The 22,942-nt window shown below is 38.9% G+C and overlaps 1 protein-coding gene across 1 annotated transcript; it reads right to left on the bottom strand.

Moving 5' to 3' along the window:
• Window positions 1–7,781: 7,781 nt before the first annotated feature.
• Window positions 7,782–18,688, bottom strand: LOC129205201 (cysteine-rich venom protein TEL1-like). Its single transcript, XM_054822403.1, has 8 exons — window positions 18,599–18,688; window positions 14,603–14,664; window positions 12,749–12,880; window positions 11,448–11,538; window positions 10,765–10,910; window positions 10,088–10,182; window positions 8,989–9,077; window positions 7,782–8,343 (listed from the first exon to the last, which is right to left on the bottom strand). The coding sequence occupies exons 2-8, from the start codon at window positions 14,660–14,662 to the stop codon at window positions 8,216–8,218; spliced, it is 741 nt and encodes a 246-aa protein (XP_054678378.1). The 5' UTR covers window positions 14,663–14,664; window positions 18,599–18,688; the 3' UTR covers window positions 7,782–8,215.
• Between the last annotated feature and the right edge of the window lie 4,254 nt (window positions 18,689–22,942).

The raw sequence follows: 22,942 nt of genomic DNA, 5'->3' as shown, positions 1-22,942 counted from the left end.
TATTGTGACTGACGTTTTTTACCTCTTCAATCACCCAGCATTTGTCTGTTTAGGAACACAGGAAATTTTTAGGTCATTGAGGACTTTTCCTGGAATTGTAGGTAGCTTATCACATAATCCTTTCCTTAAATGTTTTGCCCTCTATTTGTAAATTTTTTATGTCCTTCATTCATTTGGAAGACTGCTGCTGACCTTTCCAGTTTTAATGCTTATAAACTGATTTCTTCACCAAGTTTATTAATACAGTGTATATATCTTGTTCTTGTGATAAAAATACCTGGTAGCTCAAACAGCTCTTATATTTTTTTTAACCCTTCTGATGTTTGTAGAGAGCTATCGTATTCCCTTTCAGCTTTTACTTTTTCTAAACAAGTGGGCTCTTTAGTTTTCTCTGATATTGCAAACTGTCTGTTTTCCTGAATATTTTAATATCTCTTCTTCTGGGGCTTAATTTCAGCTCATTTAATAACAAATAACTAGAGCTGTAAACAGAATTTCAAATAAATTCTCACAGATATCATGTAAGATAGCATTAGCTCTTCTGTTTTCTGCAAATATGTGCTCCAGATTGAGCTGCTCGGAACCGGACAAATAACTTATCATTGTCTAAAGAAGGTCCTTTACCTACCTGCAGCATATCTGCCTTCTACCCAATGACCCAGAAAGAACAATTGACAGGTTTCGTTTTACTTAGAACAAGAGAAGACTAGGAGGACACATAATAGCACATTTCAAGTGTCTTTAAGGTTTCTGTGATAATACATTTCTTGTATTGCTAAAAGGGAGAAAGGGGAGTTTCTAGGTTTTAAGTCCATGTGGCATCTGCAGAAATGAACATCTACGTTGTAGATGTCCACATTTATCTCAGAGACCTGGTGCTCACTTTATAAGAGGTAAGGGAAATAGCTACTTAAGGAGTGTAAGTAAACATATCCTAATACAGATACCCAAAGTAGGTAAAATTGACTTACTTCTCTCTCACTCTTCCATTCTCTTTCTGCCTCTCTCAAATATATAAAGGACTAACTCCACAGGCCTTTAAAGTTAGGTGAGATGAATCCCACCTGAAATTGTCACAGATTTTAACAAGTTCAGCTGCATAGCAGATTATTAATTTGAGAAAACATAATTTCTGTTTCAGAGATGAGGAATTGAAGCAAAGAATCCTCCACAGTCTGAGGATCAGGCCCTGACTTATTCCAGGATCCTTTCCAGGGGACAAGCAAGAAGTTTGGCACCAGGACTCCTGTCTGCTATGGTCCAGCACCAGTCCCTTAACTGCAAGTATTGTCGTCAGCTGGCTGAGATGAGGTGATATGAAGAGATGTCAAAGCATCAATCTGTCTTTTGAGGTCTCCTTTGAGACTGCAGGACACCTGGTCAGGTTACTCTTATGTTTTCAATGTCAAGTAATTCTTAAAATACTAGGAAGACTCATCAGAATATTCAATGTGAATGGCAGCAAGAAGTTTGGGTGTATATTTTGGCAAATGAAACATGTCCCATCTTGTGTGTCACTGGAAGGTGTCAGTCAGATCCACTCATTCCATTGTCTCCAATGGGCTTTGGAAAGAACTTTTTTTAGGCATGACTACTCCTAGCACATCCTGAAGATAAACACATGACTCTGTGCCTGTTATTTACAGCTAAAGACAAATATGTAATAAAAATAAATAGGTATTTTAAACAAGGGCTGTTTTAATTTCTCCTAGGAACAGGGTTAGCTGAGACAACTAGATAGGTGTACTAGATAGCACCATTTCTGCATGCAAACAATCCACTCAGTATAGGTGCCTGAGGAAGGAGAGAGGGTAAATATTTTAGCTTCCTCCTCTGGGTACATAAAGCAGTAAATAAAACTCCTTAACCTGCAACAATATTTCTCCAGACAGTCAAGAAACCACAGAATTCCAGGAAAGTCTGCCAGATAACCACCAAGTCACAACAATAGTGCCTGCTTTGGAAAAAAATAGCAGGGAGGAGACTCAAAACCTGATTTTGATCTGGAACGGCTTGTGAGTAAAATGTCTCCAGATTTACCAAACTTTCAGACATGCAGTGTTTGCATCATTTCCTGCCATTGTCTCAGATACCCAGATTTTACCTTAAACCAAGAGAAAGAATGTTGTCCTTACACTTTCAGAAGAGTTAGAGTGCGTGCAAACTAGATGCTCCTAGATCTTCATCTGGATCTTGCCAAATATTAACTGACTCACTCTGACATATGCTGCTGTCACAACAATTAGTAGGCTCTTCTACTTACTGGAAGTATTTATGGCTAGAATCTTGTCTCATTAGACTTCCATTGCTTTATGGATCAAGGTGGTGAAAACAAAACTTGACTTTGAGTTAGTCTACCTGTAGATGAGAAGTCTGTATTCATATATAAATGGAACATCCTGCCAACTCCTTCTTAGCTGGATACACAGATTTTTGTAGCAAAAGAGCTTTTTTGGTAACATTTCCAATATTAAGAAAGAATCTCTGATGAACGACATTGCTGCTGTAAGCTTCTGTGCAGTAGAACTTCTGTCAGCATAGAAATGTTGGAAGGTCAGAATTTTTCACAGCTCTGAGTTGACAAAAATATTCCCATAAATCATTATAACATTCAGACTGTGCTTGAACAGTACTGTATTTTGTGCTTTTCATCAGAAGAGAAAATATGCATGGAGTCAAGCGTAGGACTGAAAAAAAATTTCAAGGGGGTTTACCTGTAAGCCACAAATAGGGGATGAATGCAAAGGACATCTAGAACTTGTAGTTAAACTGAATGATTAAATTGTTCCATGTGATAGATCTCCAGGATATTAAATGTTCATGCAAAAGCTCAATTCTCTTTCAGATTTGTTCCTTTTGATCAAACACAGTTTTGCATTACTAATGCATTACCACCTGTAAAAGGAAGGGGAAAAAAAGCAGTTTTGTCACTTGCGGTAACCAATATGTTGAGAAACATCTTCTGACATAAGAAATAGTGACACCTGCACAGGAACCACTCCTAAAAACAAAACACTAACTTAGAAGTCTACTTCAAAAAAATAGGAGACATTTTTATGTTTTCTGATCCATTGTTGGGTGAGAGAGGAAAGTCTTCTCCATTACATGGCCAGAGTTGCATAGCCACATCTGTATAAGAAGTGAATCCATTCTTGCTTTGAAATGACTAGTTTTGTGTAATTTCTGTGCTTCAGATGCAGTAAAGCTTAGAAACTCTCCCTTTCTCCTCAGTGTTTCAATCCTGTGCAAACATCACAAGGCCTACATCTCAACTTTTGCCAAAATAAACGGCTTTTAACCCTTCAGGAATCACTTTGTGGGAAACTTCAGTTATGGTATGTGTCTGCACAAAGAATTCTGTATATCGCTAAATAAAAATAACATGGTTTAACATATACTTCCTTTATTATCTTCAGTATAGGTCTGGAATATGTTTACATTGGGAAAGAACTTTTTAAAGAAGCTAGGTGAATGGTTATGCATGCTCTAAAATAAAAATTGGTGCTTTAAAGTAATTGAATAAAATAAAAAAATTGTATTTCATTCAAAATTTGTCAACAAAACATATAAAAGCCTTAATTTGATTTTAGTTTAGCAAGCTGGATTTTCCTGCTTTACTTCCATCACTTTATGTGGAAGTGGGAGAAGAGAGCAGAGGAGTATTAATGATGCGAAACAGAAAGAGAAAAATGTCATTTGATTTGAAATGATCATTTCTATTATTGTGGCAACACCCAACTTCGGGACATGGTTTAGTAGACATGGTGGTGTTGGGTTGACGGTTGGTCTTGATGATCTTAGAGGTCTTTTCCAACCTTAAGATTCTATGATTCTATGATCTGACAGTAAGCATTTTGAAGAGTGATTTTCAATTACACATGGGTTGCCCATCAGTAAAAGAATTAATAGTTAATATGGGCAGTTTCCTTAATGTACACGAGAGTATTTCCATGCCAGTCTGTTACCTAACTTTTCCTAAAAGTTGCCTTTCTTCAAGACTTGTTATTGATGCAGGTGTCAGAATATCTGTTAGTCCTAGGGAACATCCCCATGGCTGCATTGCACAGACCTAAGACCAGAGGACTGAGCCCAGTGACCAACCCATGAACCTTCAGACATCACCGGCGGGTCAGTGCTGGAGGGAGTGTCATTTCCTCACTTCTATCTCCTGGTGCCCCGTGTCCCCTTGACTTGTGGTTAAACTGAGATATAAATATACTGGAGGTGTGGCTACCAAATGTGATATTATAATTAAACAGGTCTTAGTGCTTCATAGGCTCTTTCTCAGCATTCACTAATTAATCTTCCTTGCCCTGACTATGTCAGTTTATCTCTGCATTGCAGTTGGTGAGACCGAGGCATGGAGGTTAAATGTCTTGCTTGCAGCCCAGAGCAGAGACAGTAGCTGCCAAGTACTTTCTTAATGAGAAAGTCCATCTCCTGTTTTTCACAGGTTAACTGTGGCCCTTACACTTAGAGGAATCCAATTTTGGCAGCCTGGCCTAGAAGAGTTGGGAGCAGCCCAGGGGTGGGGAACATCCTCGTCCTGTCCCTGCTCTGATGGCCCTTTGCTGCTTGGTCTTGCTCAAGCACCTTGCTACAGTTTTGTTTCTTGGGCATTAACTGGATATTCCGACAACACAAATTTCTAATGGCTTGTCAAGGTTTCCAGCCCTTGCTTTCCATCTAGTCTCAGCTTTAGCTGCTTAACCTGTTGTTATTGTAGGTGTGATATAAGGACATGAGCGAGGCAAGATTTACGGAAGAGCTGTTCTCTCTGTCATACACATAGGTGGAGAAAAACAGGGAAGATTTAGGTCTGTGACTCTCAGCCAGACTTTGTGATATGAAAGCGAAAGACCTTCCATTTTGCGTAGCCCAGAGGCTGATTCTCAGGCAGCCAAATTTGATAATGTGACTACTGCAGTTGGCACATTTTAAATATAAAAAAATGTTCTTTCTTCACAAGCCATAAGACTCTTAGTTACTTCTTAACGTTTGTTCAAAGCTCTGTATTTAAAGTCGTTGTCATGTAAGTTAACTGCTGAAGAGCTCTTACAGCATTCTCCACAGATAAGACTTAGACTTGTACTGTACTAGTTGCTCTTATCATCTCTCAGCATATGTACTTCTGGTGAGTATATCTGGAACCAGAATAGAAATTTTACAAATTTTTCAGTGTTATGAGCTTCTTGCCTGAACTACACCTAAAAAGTAGCACAATTCTGTGGATGTAACTTCAGCACACACCAAAAACCATGTGCTAGTACCACAAAGGAAACAACTCTCAGTATAAAAAAATAAACTTGTGAAAATACAGTCAGAGAATGGAGAAAAATGTTATTTGACATGCTGGATCTCAGTGAACATTGTATTACTTTTACCTCACCTGTATATGAGAAACTCATATTCAGAAGCATCTCAGCCTTTCCAGGGATATGGACAACTAAGTGGAGAGACCCGAGCTTTCCTTGAAGTCTCTATTGAGAAACAGGATCACTCAGGTAGCGTTTCATCTCACCTGCTATTTTTTCTATTCCACATCAATAAGGAAGAAGTATCTTTTGAAATCCCCTATGGAAATAAGAAGTTTAATGCCTGGATACCCTGCAGTAGCCCAGCGGGATGCATGATGCTCCAGGGTGGCACTTCGTGATGCAGAAGATCTCTTCCATCTCCTGGTGCTGCCATGCTCAAACACTACAGCTGGATATCCAGAGCACAAAAGCTGGCTCTTTGGGGAGGGAGGTCTCTCAGAAATCTCTGATAGTAAAATCATTCCTCTTTAAATATTCATTGGTCCAGACAAAGAGGGAGGAAAGAGAAAGTGTGTGCATGGAAGGAGTTTTAACACACATCTCCTTGGTTGTAAGCAGAAATTAAATCTTGGGAAACATCCCAGAAAACAGCTGAAAATTTTGCCAAAATTATGTATCCTCCTGTAAGAGAACTGGGGTTTTATAGAATAGTGTTTTCTGAGGAAAACTGGTTTATCAGGAGATTTTCACCCATCTTTGGTTTGAATTAGACTTTCTACAAATAACACTGTGGGTGTAGGAGCCTTGAATAGTGGCACGCAGTCATGATGTTGAAACTGAGCTTCAGGCAGGCAGAAAAACAAGGCTACTAGAAATAGTCATTGATATCCTGGAAAACATAAATTACCTTAATTTAATGATATAAATTGCTTTAATATGATAGCAATTTGGCCAACAGACAGGATGAAACAATGGAGGGGAAGAAACCGCTACCAAAGTGTTTCTATATGTAGTGATTATTTATTCATCCAGTATTAGCTAAGAAATTCTGTGCAAGCAAGTGTTAAAAACAGGCCAGGGGAAGCCCAGAACTTTTAATTTCTAGTAAAAGCGGGAGCTCTTTATACAGGTAGCAAAATGAAAAACCAACGCAGCTGGATGTCCGGGTATGGTTCACCCTCTTGTGTTTTTAACCAGAACTGCAGTTCTCTGGATAAAATTATTTTTACTGGTCTAAAATAGGAAGGGAAGGTGGTAAGTGGGATCAGTCCTGCTCAGGGCTGGTATCTGTGACTCAAGACCTATGGGAGACCAGCACCCATCTTGAGGAGCAGCTGGAGGTCCGTTGGGACGCCCTAGGGAATCCTGCACGGCACCAGGGTGTATCACTTGGGAGAAGCGTCAGGAGGAAGGTTAGCGGGAAGGAGCTTCTCTGTTCAGTGAGAAGATGCTGTTCCAGGTGTTTGCTCATTTTTTAACATCTGTCAAGGTTTATAAACTGTAAGAAGAGCTTCTATTTCCTCTGTATCTGCCTTTTATTAAAGTTAGATAAATAAAGATCAGATAAAAGCTATAACATATAAAACCCCCCTGTAAGATGATTCTGCAATACGGTTTTATCAATGTAATAATACTGTCAGTAGCTAAAGAGACATGATTGTGATAATGCCCCTCACTAAATGGGTCAGAAAGTTTCTCCAAGTAATCAATGCCACTGACAGGCAACAAATCTAAGTCCTCAATTCTGGGTCAATACACATACACAGTCCTTTGAAGTCATGCCCCGCGTTGTAAAGGGCCTGGAAAAATGTGAAATGAAAAACTTTACTCAGGGAAATGCATAATTAGAAGCAATACACAAACTAGCATGGCACTGTGACCACGAGCAGCAGATCCAGCTAAACTTCTCCCTAGGCAGGAGCTGGTGGTGTGCCTCCAAATAGAGGTGGGAGAAGGTACATCTAAGGCCCTCAGCTGAACTTAATCCTCTTGGAGACATCCTAAAGGTGTGCCCTGCTAGGAACAGGCACTAAGATGGTTCCTGGAAAGTTCTGGAGAAAATCAGATATTTTGATGTGGATTTTTGGGGACTTTTATCTCCTGCTTTTTCTTTTCTTTTTTTTAAAGCAACATTTTTTTCTGCATGCTGCAATATGAATTCCAAGCAACTGTGGGACTGACTTACTCATAGAGAGGATGGGAAGGGATATATATATCTTTCTTTTGTATGAATGCTTTTAAAAAGCTTCATATTTCTTGACTGTTGGTGCCATATGAAAAAATTATCATTTATCACCTGCATACACAGATGTATCAGAAGCCTTATGTTTAGGCCATAGAGTAACAGCTGGCAGACTCAACGTGTACCTCCTATTTTGGCTGTACAAAAAATGCATCACTTTTTGCTTTGTCTTTCTTTTCATGTCTCATCCCCACTCACATGAAGTATCAAAGAGCCTTGAAATATCCATAAGGAATTTTCCAAATGTAAAAATTGAGTTCTAAATAATTTCAATGAAAAGCTCTGTTTGTGAACTGGTGGTAAATCATGTATTTATTTAGCAGGAATACATTCCATTGATAATCAAAGAAAAGGTAACAGAAGAAAGTTAAGTGGCATTTAACATATTCTGCAAAAAAACCCAAACCTAAAGTGTTTTAAAAGTGTATTTCCCGTTAAAGAGAAATGAATCAGTGGAAGATTCACTGCAAGGAAAACCACAAAGTAACACATTAGTAGCTTAAGCACGATTCCTACAAAGTCTAAAATAACATCAGAGGTTATTTTGAGCTATTAGACTTATTTAGGACTGAAGTAATGGTGAGATTTCAGAAAAAAAATGTTACCTATAGGTCAATCTGAGCTGATGCACTGAGACTGAATACACTTCATACTGGGTTCTACTCTTTCCTAATAAGTAAGTCCCACAGCAGCTATAAAGACATCCAGCAGGACATTACATGATTTGCTTGGTGCATCTACAGGTAGCAGGACACTTCTGCTTCACCATTGAATGGCTACAGCTAAACAAGGTTTGCAGATTTCTGCAGTTTCCAAAGTCATCTTGAAACTGGCAAGGATTGGCTGAAATACAAGAGAGAAACAAATCCGTGAAATATTAATTGAAAACCAAGTCCTGGCCTGATACTTCTGCATTTTCTAAAAATTAAAAATTGTCATGTCTATATAGTCTTTGTACTTTTGCTCTGCTGTTGAAATTGCTTGAATGTTATAGAAAAGGGAATGCAGGCAGAAAGGTGGTATCTTACAGTTCCCATCTATTTGTACACTTTGTCTTGCTCCACATGGAAGGAGCCTGTGCAGATCTTCACGGACATATGGATGTGTGAAGTGTGACAATCTGTGCCCTTAGGTATAGATGTACATCAAGACACTTGGTCTTGAGCATTCCAGAAGAGGGCAGCAGAAGATTGGTAGTGTGATAATGCACCTATTGCTCAACAGCAACACAGTTTACCCATTACCATAGGATGGCTGAGGTTGGAAGGGACCTCTGGAGGTCATCTGACCCAGCTCTCCTGCTCAAGACTGTGGCTGTTCTGGTGGGATATTTAACCACTGTTATTTTTTGGGGGAAATGAAAGGGGCAGTTCTAGGATCTTTTGTTCAGATTAGCAGGAAGTAACTATGCAAAAGTAACATGCTACAAAGGAACATTATTATCTGAGGTAATGTAATGTTTGTTGTGAAGAAAATACATTCACTTACTGCAAAGCCCTCTGTCACAGTGGCCAGGACAGTCTGCACATTTTGGTCCACTTTTGTAAGGTGTAGCTATTTGCATTGCATTATTTCCTCTGAAATTTGGAAGAAATACAACACAACACAAGATCAAAGTGTATCTCTGAGCCATTAACAGGAGTTATTTATTACAATGAAAGGCATCCAGAAGTTTTTGGATGAAATTATTTTCATAGACAGTCATAGTTTAGTTTCAGGTATTCACAGAATACAAGAACTTTGATTTTAAATATAATCATCATAGAATCATGGAATGGTTTGGGTTGGAAGGGACCTCAAAGCCCATCCAGTTCCAACCCCCTGCCATGGGCAGGGACACCCTCCACTAGCCCAGGTTGCCCAAAGCCCCATCCAACCTGGCCTTGAACACTGCCAGGGATCCAGGGGCAGCCACGGCTTCTCTGGGCAACTTGTGCCAGTGTCTCATCATTCTCATCATAAAAAATTTCTTCCTTATATCTAACATAAATCTGCCCTCTTTCAATTTAAAGCCATTACCCCTTGCCCTATTGCTACATGCCCTTTTAAAAAGTAATGAGGGATAATAAGGTTTAAAGAGAGAAAATTAATCATTTGTTTGCATTTGTATTGCATTATCAGTTAAAAAATGTATTTTATGTGCTTTCTAATTCTGGTTTTCTAATGGCTTTCAAGTGATTGTGGCTTAAAAGGAAATAACGTCAGCAGACGCCTTCTGACGTGTAGCTGTTTCAGATGTACTCTTTACTTCTGTGAATATTAATTTGCTGTTGGCTTTCACTTTGCATATGACTTTCTTGTTTGTGGTCAAAATTATAGGATGATTTGTGCATGATACCTGATACTGACAGCAACAGACCTTTGTTCATATGCTAAAATTTCCCTAAAATATGTTTAAATGTGAAATAAAATAAATATTACTATTTAACTTGATGTTAAACCCACAGCCCATCACTATTTTCAAAATTATCAATGGTTAAAACAAGCTATAATAATTTTATCCTACACATGACCAACAGACCACAGGAGTTTTGGAAAACCTATCCATAATTATTCCATCTTAAATGAGTAAAAAGGCAGTACGTACGGAGGACAGTATTGGCAGACGTAAAAGTAGCTGAACTGGCTCCTAGGACAGTAGGCAACTGCACATCCAATCTGATAACTGTTGTACCAGATTAGCTGTAGAATAAAAAATAAACACATTATTTTAGAGTCATGTTTTATTGAGTTCTCATCAAAGAGCTCACAAAATAACAGAACCAGAAGACAATTTTTTGTTTCATTTTGTCCATTTAGCTTTTAAGTGTACAGTTTAGCTGTCAGAAACTATAAATAGAAAAATGAGTTAATCATCATGTCCTCCAGTTTCCAAATTTTTTTGAACATAGTTTCTAGCAGGACACTAAAATTTAATTCAAATATTTTCATCATAGACATTTTGCTTTGACTTTTTTTAATCAGATATTTAAATTCCTATATAGGAAAATATTTATTTCTAATTTAAAGGTATTGATTTTTTTTTCTCCTACTGAATAATATTTGTCTTTTGGACAGCTCTTCCAAAATACTTATTCCATTGCCTCAGAATTAGATGAAAAAGAGTTTTAATTTATCATTCATTTTTGGTTCAGAGTGTGAATGATAGATAATGGTTTGATGATGGTGATTTTTTTTTTTCCTGATGATAAATATCTCCCAGTTCCCTTAAGTATGCTCCTGTGATTCTAGCGTATCATTGCAGTTTGTTTCAATTCTCCATACCTGAGTATAGTTCTCGATATTGACATTTTTTGAGGTTGCTCCATACCCATACTTGAAATTGGAGGACTGACTGTACCAGACTTGAATTGCATCAGCCCATGTTCTTGGGTAAGATGATAGTAATATGTTCTCACCGCAGGTGGCACCTGAAGTAGAAGTAAGTCTATTTTATTACTTAGGAGAGAAGCAAGCTGTAGCGTGGGAGGTAGGACAGAGGGGTTGTAGCTATATCCTAAAAAAATCTCTAGTATGCCAACCTATTTGCCCTGTGATTTTAAGAAGAGGACAGTACACCTGATCCTATGAAAGCTGCAGGAAATGTTACTCTAAATTTCATGAGCTTTCAGTTACAGATACTTATTTGACTACAAAATGTTACACAAGAACGTCTGTACTTATCCATACCAACGGTCATCTATTGCACTGTCTTGTCTCCAGCAGGAGCCAGACGTGGACATTTCAAGAGAAGTACAAATATAGGGCAAGCACATAGTATCCCTCCCTCTCGAGTTCCAAAAATTTCTATTTCAGGGTACTTATCTGACAAGGATGATGTTTTTGTATTTAATAATCCTAAAAAGATATTCTACAAGAGATTAAAAGTTATCCTTATTTCTAGTTCACAGGAGTCATCTGCAGATTGTCGTTAACCCTTCAGCTTTGGCTCCGTATTTGCCATGTACCATTAATGACTCTCTGATCTCTTGGACTGATTTTCATCCCACACTTATTTGCCCATTTCTGAGCATTTCTGGCGGCTTTCTCACTCCACACCTGAAAAACACAAAGGAAAAAGTATCCGGGTCACAGATAGGTTAGTGCAGTCCATGAGAAGAAAAAAAATGGGGAGTGACTTGGGCGTTGTGTGCTGAATGCTCTGGTAGCCCTCAACAGAAAGTGGAGCAGTCGTGCCAGTTTACACTATCAGGGCACAGGCACCACATTTTTTCAGCTCTTAAAGGCTGCGGAGCAGGTTATCGTGCACAGTATCACACGGTCCTGATCTCCAGATGGTCCTGATTAATAGGAATTTTATAACATACTGATACTTTCTTTTGGCTTTGTGTCCGAGTTAGCTTTGCAGGGTGCAGTGCGCTAAATGGTATAAAACTGGTTGTGAGCCCAGGTGCAGCTGAGATGTAGCCAGAGATACCAGCTGGACTTTGAACCTGGGGAATGCCTGCAAGTCTTACCGTGCAGACTTAACCATAAAGCACTGACCAGCTCATCTGCTCATGGGATAGGCATACCAAAGAATACCTGGGGTGACAGGGATGAGAGCAGTGATGGGCAAAGCAAGCTCAGCTGAGGACAAATGGCTATGCAGATCTAGGTCTTTTTTGCCCCCCGACTGTGCGATTCGGAAGCACGCTGCTGCTCGCGCTTCTACTCCACCTTTGCTTTACATAATATTTCCTTTATGCAAGGCATGTATTTCTCTTCCTCTGAGGCAGCTGCTTATCCCACAGACTAAGAGTGCTACCCATCACTGCATTTTGTGCCCTATCCCCAGGTTAAATGTTTTCCCTGGAAAGGCTTGCAGTTACTGTCTGTTGTAATGAACAAACATAAAGCAAGATCTTGTGATTCACTGTGCAGGCTATGTTAACGTAGTTTTGACAGCAATAATAGATGTGGTTGGGGCAAACCTGTGTTCATGGTTACTGTAGACAAATAACCCTAGGCATGGAACAGTTTCTATGTTGCTTAACTGAGTTTTTCTAAGTGGAGACATGTTAGTTTGGAGAGAGGTTTCACATATGGCCCATCCTGAGACCTTTGCAATGATTTTACAAGTGCTTGCAGTATCAAGGTGTGCAAAATTAAGCATGAAGCCTGCAGAAACAAAGGGATAAAATTCTGACTTCATCTCAATCCCAAGCACCTTTCCCGCCCTCTCTGTTTACTGACTGTGGGTTGTTTAGGAGGCTACAATCTTCTGCTAATGATGTGGAAAGCAGGCTAGTTGCAACGTATAGTTTACCATCTTCAGCATGTTCCTGGCCGTGGGAATTACAGATCTCCGTATTTCATTGTGTTGTTCAACGATCAGTTTTCGGTTTTGAAACTTAAAATGAGGAAGGGAGGGGATGCCAATTTGTTTATACTGAAAACCCTGCAAAACAATAATAATAAAAGTTCCAGTTATCCGAAGTTTAATAAACAAGATAAATTATGAGCTTCTTGTCAAAGTAAAGCTTTGCAGAAATTCCCAACTTTTCTTTACTGGTTCTTCTATTCCCATAATTGCTGGTATTTTTTTTTTCTTCCTTCCTTGATTTGAACTGCACTTCTCATTAGGAGACATGACCCTAAATGAAATTTGTACATAGGAATTCTATCTTCAGATGTCTCCACATTAAACATGGAGAAAGCTTAGCTCTGGAACCAAATCTCAAGACTGGTTTTGACCTCTTGTGTGCACTAAAAAAGTCCCTAGCTCTTGTTGGTTGTAAACTTTGGAAGTATGTGAAGCTGGATCAGAACTTAGGACTGTTTGCAGACCGTCTTCTGAAATACCTAAGGTCAAGTAAGCAATCAATAATTTATATTGTCTCTTACATAGTAAATCCTCGCAGAGAAAAATTACTGCAAAGCTTACGTTGGAATTTTCAGAATAGAACATCCCTCAGGAAAAGATTCTTCCCACTTAATGTCTAAAAATGAGACATCTCAGTCTAAGCTAGACACTTTCACTGCTCATCGTTACTGGAGAGGGCAGAAGTAGCTCATCCCACAAAATCTGAACTCCTTTTCAGGACTGGAAGAACCATTCTCTATAAGTATCTCTTTCTTCTTCCTTTGTTTGTATAGAGAGCCTGACAGAGATCTGGACAACTAATACTTTGAGGCTTAAGTCAGTGAGATGAGTTCCATCATTGGTGTGATGGTCTATTTTCTAGGCGCTAGTTCATCTTATTTAATTTTAGATATCTGTACCATAGACGTAAATATCTAAAAGTCATCTCAGTTTGCCTTTATGGTCAATGAGAAAAGCATAAAAAGAGAGAGACTAAATTCTGAAATGTCCAAGTAATGTGAATCTCACTGCTTTGCCTTCAGAGTTCAATTGTAGGTTTTAAAGGTTGTAGTCAGTGGCTTAAAATGGCACCTAATGCCATTTGCAATGCCCAGAGAGCGCTACCTAGCCTCAGATTGTTGCTCCAAAAAGATATAGCTGTCTGTACAGCCACCCATGAACTGCTCAGATACTCTGGAGAGTCTCAAGCTGCACTAAGACACCTCTGTTTGGGCAGTTGAACCTACCCCAAGAGGTGTCATACATCTTATTTAACTTAAGACTTTTACAGTGGTAGAAATATCATCTCGGCCTGTTATTTTAGGTATATATTATATATATTATACTCAGGTAAAAGAAACAAGCAACGTAGCACCTGAGATTTATTGAAGAGATGATTTGCATCCCTGAAGTACTTATTTCTTTTCATTCATTAATAAGCAGACCTGGATAAATAGAACTACACAGTAGATCTCTACATCTTACAAGATTAATCCTCTCTAAAGAAGAGTGAAGATTAGATTTCTGCTACTTAGCAAAACTATTTTAGAATAGCTTCAATTCATTTTTTTTTTTTTAAAATATGATTTTAAAATTAGACCTGTGAAGACAAGACTATTTTGATAGGCAGAAGAAATATCTTAATACAAAAATCTTTGAAAAATCAGATTTCATCTTTATTGTGTTATATTAACATGTTGACAATAATTTCAACCATGAATTATAAAGCTCTAGATATCACTAGACCAGACTACACCATGTCAGATATCTATACAATGTGCTCAGATATGGCTCTTTTGCATAGATGAATGACCCTACCTGTCCATCAGATTGGTGTAGCAAAGCAGCCAGGAAAACGATTGCAGTTAGTAGATCCATTTCTGCAGAGAAGAAGAAAAACAAAACAAAACAAAATCCATTAATCTCTGTTGCATAAAGTTTGTGGTGTAACGTGGTATGTGAGCAAGATACAAAACTGTTGGAAAGTCAAGCCTGCAACACAGAAGATGATTTTAGTTGATACCTCATACAGTTGAATGTGCTGAAACTGTGCAGATGAGTATATGATGGTGGATGGGCACCACCATCTTGTACGGAGAGAATACTCCAGCTTGCATTGAAGCAGGGGCTGTAAGTAGCATAAAGTTGCATAAAGTTGCATGCCTCTTGTAACAGATGGACCAGCCCCCTCTTGACCTCTTTATTCAAGATATCTTGAATTTGCAACATTTCCTTCATCTTTATCTCCTTGTATAGAAAAACGCCCATTAATTTATTCAGTAGGGTCATATCAGTGTCCTGCTCAAGCAAGCATCATCCGTAATGGGAACTGGTATTTTGGAGTGAAGCACTGAACATCAACAGTTGTCTCCATTTCTTTCCTGCTCCTTGTTTCCTCATTAAATCAGCATCATTATCACAGAATCATAGAATTGTTTCATTTGGAAGGGACCTTAAAGATCATCTAGTTCCAACCCCCCTGCCATGGGCAGGGACACCCTCCACTAGACCAGGTTGCCCAAAGCCCCATCCAACCTGGCCTTGAACACTGCCAGGGATCCAGGGGCAGCCACAACCTCTCTGGGCAACCTGTGCCAGGGCTTCACCACCCTCACAGGGAAGAATTTCCTCCTAATCTCTAATCTAAATCTACCCTCCTTCCGCCTAAAGCCATTCCCCCTTGTCCTGTCACTCCACGCCCTTGTAAACAGTCCCTCCCCAGCTTTCCTGTAGGCCCCTTCAGGTACTGCAAGGCTGCTATAAGTTCTCCAGAGAGCCTTCTCTTCTCCAGGCTGAACAACCCCAACTCCCTCAGCCTGTCCTCATAGCAGATGTGCTCCAGCCCTCTGATCATCTTTGTGGACTCGCTCCAACAGGTCCATGTCCTTCTTATGTTGGGGGCCCCAGAGCTGAAAGCAGTACTGTTAGGTGAGAAGAATGAGTTAAGAAAGGCTGCAGAGAGCTTTTCCTTCCATCAGGAACTGTAGAATGGATTACCATCTCAAAGAATTAACAGCAAGTTACCAGGGTCCTGAAAAAAACAACTTCCATGTCATTCTTCTTTCACTGAGTAGAATGAATATTTCTTGCTCCTAGAATGATGACTTGGAAGAGATGGCATTGATAGCATTATTCATATCCAGTTCATTGTTTAACACCTGAAATTGCCTCTAGATCTTTGATCTGATCTCCCTTTTATTGATGTTGGGTTTATGCTACTGAAGTCAGTAGATTTACTTGCTATCTAGTGCTGTGTGAGTGAGTCATCCTGCATCTGTGGTGTCAGAAATTGCTGTGAAGGAAAATAATGATAATAATAAAAAGAATAATGTTGGTGGTCCAGAAAGAGTGTTAGTTTTCTTCTCAGATGCTTTGGTGTGACTCTTTCATTTGCAAATAGTGCATCAGCTCCGATACTTTCATGTTCCCCGAGGAGCAAGTTCTGTACATTCTGGTCTCTAACTGGGCACAAGAATGTCCACATATAACCCTCATTTGGGGCTAAATTTCCAACTAAAATTCAATCCTGGACAGAGGGCCTGGGAAAGGCCTGCCAGAACACTGGAAAATATGACGTTTTTCAAACATCTTTCTTTTGTGTGAGACCCCTTTTATGTTCATATTTTATGAATATTCCACACTGCTGTAGGAGTATCCCAACATACACGTCACGGTGTATAATGTCATGGTAAAGGGCTTGATGTAGCTATGCTCTTGCCAGCATTTAGCTTTGAGGCTGAGAATTACTTCCTCTGAATTTAGATACTGATAACTATAGGCATAGCTAGAAACATTCATCATTTTTACAACACAGGAAAGACTTTCCACTAAGACTGGAGATCAATCAACCAGAGAACATGAATGTACCATGTGACTTTTACACCCAGCCAAAAGACCTTAGGGTAATATTCACAGCAAAGTGTTCGTGAACAAGTATAAGGCATGAATCCATACATCACAAGAAGGCAATCAAGCCACTGTTGGAACAAGGTAAGTTCTTTATTGTTTTTAGATGCCCAGCTATGCAGAGTTTCAACCTACCTCTAAGGAAATTAAAACAAAGAAGAAAAATGGTAACACTATTCTCTTTTCACTTGCATGGTAGCAACACAAGACAAAGTTGCCTGAGTTCAGACCAAAATCACGCCCTGTTGATTTATGCAATGTGCTGTTTTCTTTCATGAGCTCACAAAGTAACGAGCTTGGCATATTCATTACCAAACTGATACTAACAAAAATGATAGTACAGCACGGCCATGCAGAGATGTGAGTTTGAATCCAATGGGCTTCATAGTTACGTTACAATGACATTGTGCCTTGGCTAACAAATCTTAACTCTTAGGAGGTCTATTCAGCCTATGAAAACATCAGGAGAATGTGATCTGGTGACTATAATGCTCCTGGTCCTAGACAGGTTTCAGCTAGATTGATCACTTATTTCAGTACCGTATTCCGTTGCATGATGTAAATAAATAAGACATATCCTATCACACCAAAGACCTCATGTCATTCAGATATTCATTCTTTAGCTTGTTTTCCCATGATTGCATAAGTAAATCACTTGCATGAGGTAGAGGCAGGGATCTCACTCATATTAATGAAGAATAAATGCTTACGCTGAAAGGATATCTTTGACCACTGAGTAGTTGCTTTGTCCTTACATACAGAAACAAGATCTTTCTGGGACTCTCCATATAAGTCCTACAACTGGAAACATAAAGCATTTCTATCTCCAGAATTAGACTTGATTAAAATACTGCTGCACGTCTTCAACTGTCAGACTGTGCAATCAAATCTGTCCCTTGGAGTAAATGTACTTGGCATTACTTTCAAAGTCAAAAGACGACGGTTCCCAGATACAATTATCCTTCCATGTCGATAGTATTCAGTCCACTAAATCACTTCTATGCCTCTGAAAAGACAAATGCTAGCAATGCACTTTTTGGTAGCTCTGCTTTAAAATTGGCCATTTCGTGCAAATTTGATTGGATGTATAAATAAATAAATAAATAAAATCTATAGCTAAAAAGCTAGAAACAAAGTTCTATTTGAAAAATACAGTCCAGGATTTTTGTGTTTAGTCCTGGTGCTGCACTCCTCAGCAGAGTCTCTTTTCTGCCACATGGTAAAGCTTTCAGACCATAGTAGGTTTCAAAGTTTGTAAGAGTGGGAATATTTCTCTTTTCACTTACTTTGATATAAATTTTTTCTACCTTCTCTGAGTTTACATCTTTAACTTTCATTTTGTAAAAGAATTTTCATGCTTCATTAAGAAAATGCAATCAGCTTACTGCATAGTATAAGATATAATAGATATTTTAATAGCATGTATACCTGAAAGTGTGGACAGATAGGTAACGTTTCTAGATGGCAAAATTCTGAGTTCAGCTGTACTGATATATCCCAATACTCAAGTGAAATAAATTCAACATAAAAATAATTCAAAGGACGTTAGAAAATAATTTCCCATGATTGACCACCCTCCGCAAAATGGATTAATTTATGTTCACATTTGAAGAATGAAGCGAGTCAAGGTGTTACCTTGTGATCTAAAAAAATATGGGAATTAGACTTCACTGAAGACATTTCTCCCACACACAGGTGGCAGGCGTGCCTTCTAAGCAGAAGATATAGTTTATTTTTAAATTCTTCCTCTGGGATTATTATAAGCAGATACTTTCTTTTAATTATCGCATGTGGTACAATTTAGATATTAACTACATTAGCCTTTGTAACACAGTGCCCAGTCAGTACTGACCAAGTGACTCTACGGATAAAATCTCTAACACTGAAATTAAATTCCGCATACATTACCTTTGTCCAGCCAGAATCCTTCTGTATCCTAGGAAGAAGGGCAGAAGTGAGAGGCTTTCCTCACTCTAGGGTTACATATATATATATGCTTTCCCTTCTCTTTCTTTGTCAATATTTATTGCCAATAAATGACATCAGCTTTGGGGCTGCACATTTTAGAAGAAAGAACTTTTCTTAAGGAGCAGGTGACTGAAAATGAACCAGTCCAACTGCATTGTTCTGGCTTTTTTTTTTTTTTTTTTTTTGCTTGTCTCCAGGGCAAGGAAAGAAAGAAAATCAAAGGCCTGTCCTTTTGCAGCACTTTGCCAAAATACTTGTAGCCTGATCAGAAAGCTGCAGTGATGATGTGTTCACAAAATGTAAGTGCCAGTTTAGGGACGGTCACTTTGCAATTGTCTTTTCTGACTCAGGCAAAAGAGTGGGGTAAATATTTTGATGCAGAAACATGTCAGCAACTCCACAGCCATGCACAGAATGACCTGCACACTGGGCACCACAGTGATATTTTCTTCCAAGTGGCTAAATAAAATTTATATTGCATTAGCTCACTGAGGCCAAAAGGCTGTGGCACTAGGCACTATTGTACATACAAGTCACCCCATGTGTTGCTCAAGAGTAACCTACTTGCAGAATGGCTACAGATGGGTACATCTTCCCTCTGTAGTGTGAAGAGATGTGTGACGTGTTTGCTTTTTTGCTCCAATGCAGCATCCCTGAGCTCACCTTTCCTTTTTGCACAACCTTTGCTTCCACTCATTTATAAGGTAATATCACAAAGTCAGCTTTGACAGGTCCTCAATGCTCAACTCTGCTCTATTTAAACACAACCTGTCCTGCTTCCTTCCATGCTGCCTGTTGACTTTCAAAAGGCATGAAGCATCTGCACATCTCCTCATTCTTTTCTTGCAGTTCCCTTCCTCATCCATGCTTTTGTTGTGATGCCTTGCACACTGAGCACCATTTTCATTATGCTGGGTTGAGGTTGCTGTCCACAGTACAACTCAATATTTTCTCATTTTTTCCTGTTTTCTGCAGTATTTCTGCAGCTATATGGTGCTGCCAGCATTTTCATATTGGATTATAATTCCTTTCTAACACAGCTGCTTTTGTTCTTTGTTTGTATAGCGGGCAGCATTATGGGAAGTCCCTTGTGATAAGGTCTCCCATATCCTTCCATGTTCTGAGATAAGGGCAAGGGTGATTTTTTTATCTGAAGTGCTTGTGACAACTTTGATGAGACCAGGGTTATCACCATCAGAAAAGCCTAATAAACTGCCTACTGTAGTTATTAAGACTGCACCTCTATTGACTGTGAGGGGAGACAGTGTAGCACCTCCAGATACTCAATGATCTGGGAGATAGTTCCATTATTTCACCCCATCCACTGTACTCATTAATTTTCGTTAATTTGCTGCAGTCACCTGAGCTTTATTTGTATTGGTAAAATGAAATAATGCTACTGCAAGTGTTTCTTTAAAGCATGCCACACCTGTTTAAATAGTGAAATCCATTTGTTCTATAAAGAATGTCTCTGAGATATGTTACAATTCATGGTCTATGGGTAAAATAATTGGGGAGAAAACAAAGATTAATAAAACTGACATCCGGGACCATGGTACAAAGAGCAATTTAGCATATCAATTCCCACTTCCTCATGTGGATTACCTCTAGGGGTGGAGTAATTTAATTAAAAAAAAATAAATAAAAAATCAGTTCCACAGGGTTCTGCAAATAAATGTAATTTTTAAAGATAAATCTATGGAAAGTTCTTTAAAAAAAAAAAAAAATCAGATGATTGAGGGATTTGACTGTGGAAGTTCTTCTTCCAGCCCTTATATAAGCCTGAACTACAAGAATCTGATTTGAGCCCAAGCAACGAAGGCAAAGTTCCCGTTTCTTCAATTCTTCAGTTCCACTGAAGTTAATGACAGTTTAACTAGTGTCTTCAATTAAAATTCATGCTGTTCTGTGTTGTTCAGGCTTTGCAGAGATCTTTCTCTTAGCTGTACAAAACACCTTGCAGACCTGATCCTTTTAGCCAACTTTATTTTCCAAAAAGGAACATTATTAATTTCTTCCACACAACCCAACTCACCTTCCACTCCAGATTGTTGTTAGGGACATAACTGACAGAATAATAATTCAAACAGTTAATGTCAGATGGGGGTAGATGCCACACAAAAAAAGCTATCCCAGGCAAAGGCAAGGCATGAAAATGCAGAAGCTACAAGTCTCTTTGAAGGCTGTTGGACAGCCAGGGTTGAGATACTGGGCGCAGATGACTTTCAAATTGGAAATTTTGACTACAGCACCATTATACTACCGCACCATTGTTTTTGAACTGGAGGAGGTGTACATTCAGCCAGCATGGAGAGCAGGTGGAACAAATCCACCCTCCTCAGAGAAACACACCATTCCATGTCTGCTGTCAGTCTTCAGAGAGCAAAGCTGCTCACCATGGCTCTTCTCTGCCATCTTTCAGTCCAAGCAGGTGTACTGATTAGATCGCTGCCCACTGTGGCACAGCTGAAGTCTTTAAGGGTTGAAATTTGCTTTCGCTTTACAAAGGAGACGTTTCAGGTACCATTGCATCCAGGTGAATTTTCAGGTCCGCTGCCGGAGGCAGACCTGCAGACTGGCAGCGTGATTGCTCCTTGTTTGCTGGGCTGCATTGACTTGACTGCTGAGTTTAAGCCTCTGCTGAACACGGCTTAATCAGACCTGCGGTGTTGAGGGATGAGGAGCAGCTGAGAAAGACCCAAACCAGTGCCTACTAGCTAGATTTGGAAAGAGACTTCTGCTCAATCCTGAGATTGTTTTTGTCTTGTCCTTCTAGTGGCTGCTGCTGAGCTTTGTATGCTTATATACATAATATAATGTGACTGACTTGTAACTTTAAAAATACTGTGAATAAATATTTAGTCTATTAATAAATATTAATAAATAAATCCAAATAAATATTTTCTACCTGGCCAGTAGCAAGGAACTTCACAGCATGTGAGGCTGTAGGCTAAGCACAAACATAACTGTGTCTGACTGTGGTCACCTGAGGCAGTGTTATTTCAATAACTACTCACTTCTGCCACAGACAAATCATCTCATAAATAGTTTTAATATTTAAATATATTTGCAAATAATGTACAAAACAGGAAGGGTTTCTAAATTTCCTGATCTCTGGCTTTGAAATGAAAAGGGAGATTTTTAACTTTTTGTGACTTTTTGAACAGGAGTTCATTACTCTTACATTCTTCCTTACAGAAATCAGCACCCTAGAAACAGAGCACAGGAGAGGAAAATATAGAGTAATGTTTTTTGCTCTCTTTTTTTCAAAGATAGAGGTCATCTTAGCAATTTAAAAAAATTGTCAGCATAGTCATGTTAGTCACTCCCACTACCTGCAAGGACTAGCCAGATTAAATCCTTTAATTTCCAATACAATTTTGATTTGTTTGACAAAACATCTGTTCTGAAGTACTAGTCTGATTCTTGGTTAGTAATAATCTTTTTTAAAAGAATGATGGCTTTACAACTGAATTCAGAAACTTGTAATAACCCTCGCAAATTGTTATTTAAAAAAAATATTGTTAATAAAAACCAAAATAATATTTTAATTTATTTTTCATAGTCAAATATGAGTCTATCTTATTTCTCTAGTCTAGTTTATCACTTCTTATAATCATCACACTAGGAAATTCCCACTGAGTATATCTTAATTTGCTAGTTTTATTGAATAAAGTTATGACTACCAGATTTGAAGTGGGATTCACTTCCCTTACATTGTCTGCTGCAAAGTTAAACATCTACTCCAAACTCATTGTCTAAACCCTTAGTAGTCAGTGGATGAGGCAGGTGTAACCAGTAGGTCACTCTTTCCATTGGAAGTCAGGGATCTCAGGTGCATGGGTTGAATTAAGAGCATATGACGTAGGAGCTAAGCACGCTAACAAGCAGTCCCATCACGTCCCTTCTACATGCTGCCCCTTTGTGGGAGGGGGCGAGATACTTCTGGATGTTTTGAGCACAGGCATATTATTTTTTCTAGACACTCCTGCTTCTGCAAAGCCCCAGATCTCTCAAGCAAATGGAGACGGCACTGACTGCAATGCACAAATTGTAGTCATTGCTGCTAACCTACTCCTAGTACCCATCCTTTGGACCGCAGCTAAGCTATGAAAGTATTCATCCTGAAGGAAAAAATATGGGTCTAGATCCTCCAGGAGGGATTTCCCCCATTAAAGGAATTCAACCTTTTGCAGTGCTGAGTGATTGCACTAAGGCTCCTTTCATGACACTGTGTGACTAAGTGACTATTCATACCCAAGGGAAAATCCCCCCAAAAGTAAA

Source organism: Grus americana, chromosome 3 (genome assembly GCF_028858705.1).
Source record: "Grus americana isolate bGruAme1 chromosome 3, bGruAme1.mat, whole genome shotgun sequence".
NCBI lineage: Eukaryota > Metazoa > Chordata > Aves > Gruiformes > Gruidae > Grus > Grus americana.
The sequence above is the reverse complement of the archived record's forward strand: the minus strand, read 5'-3'. Positions and strand labels throughout refer to the sequence as shown.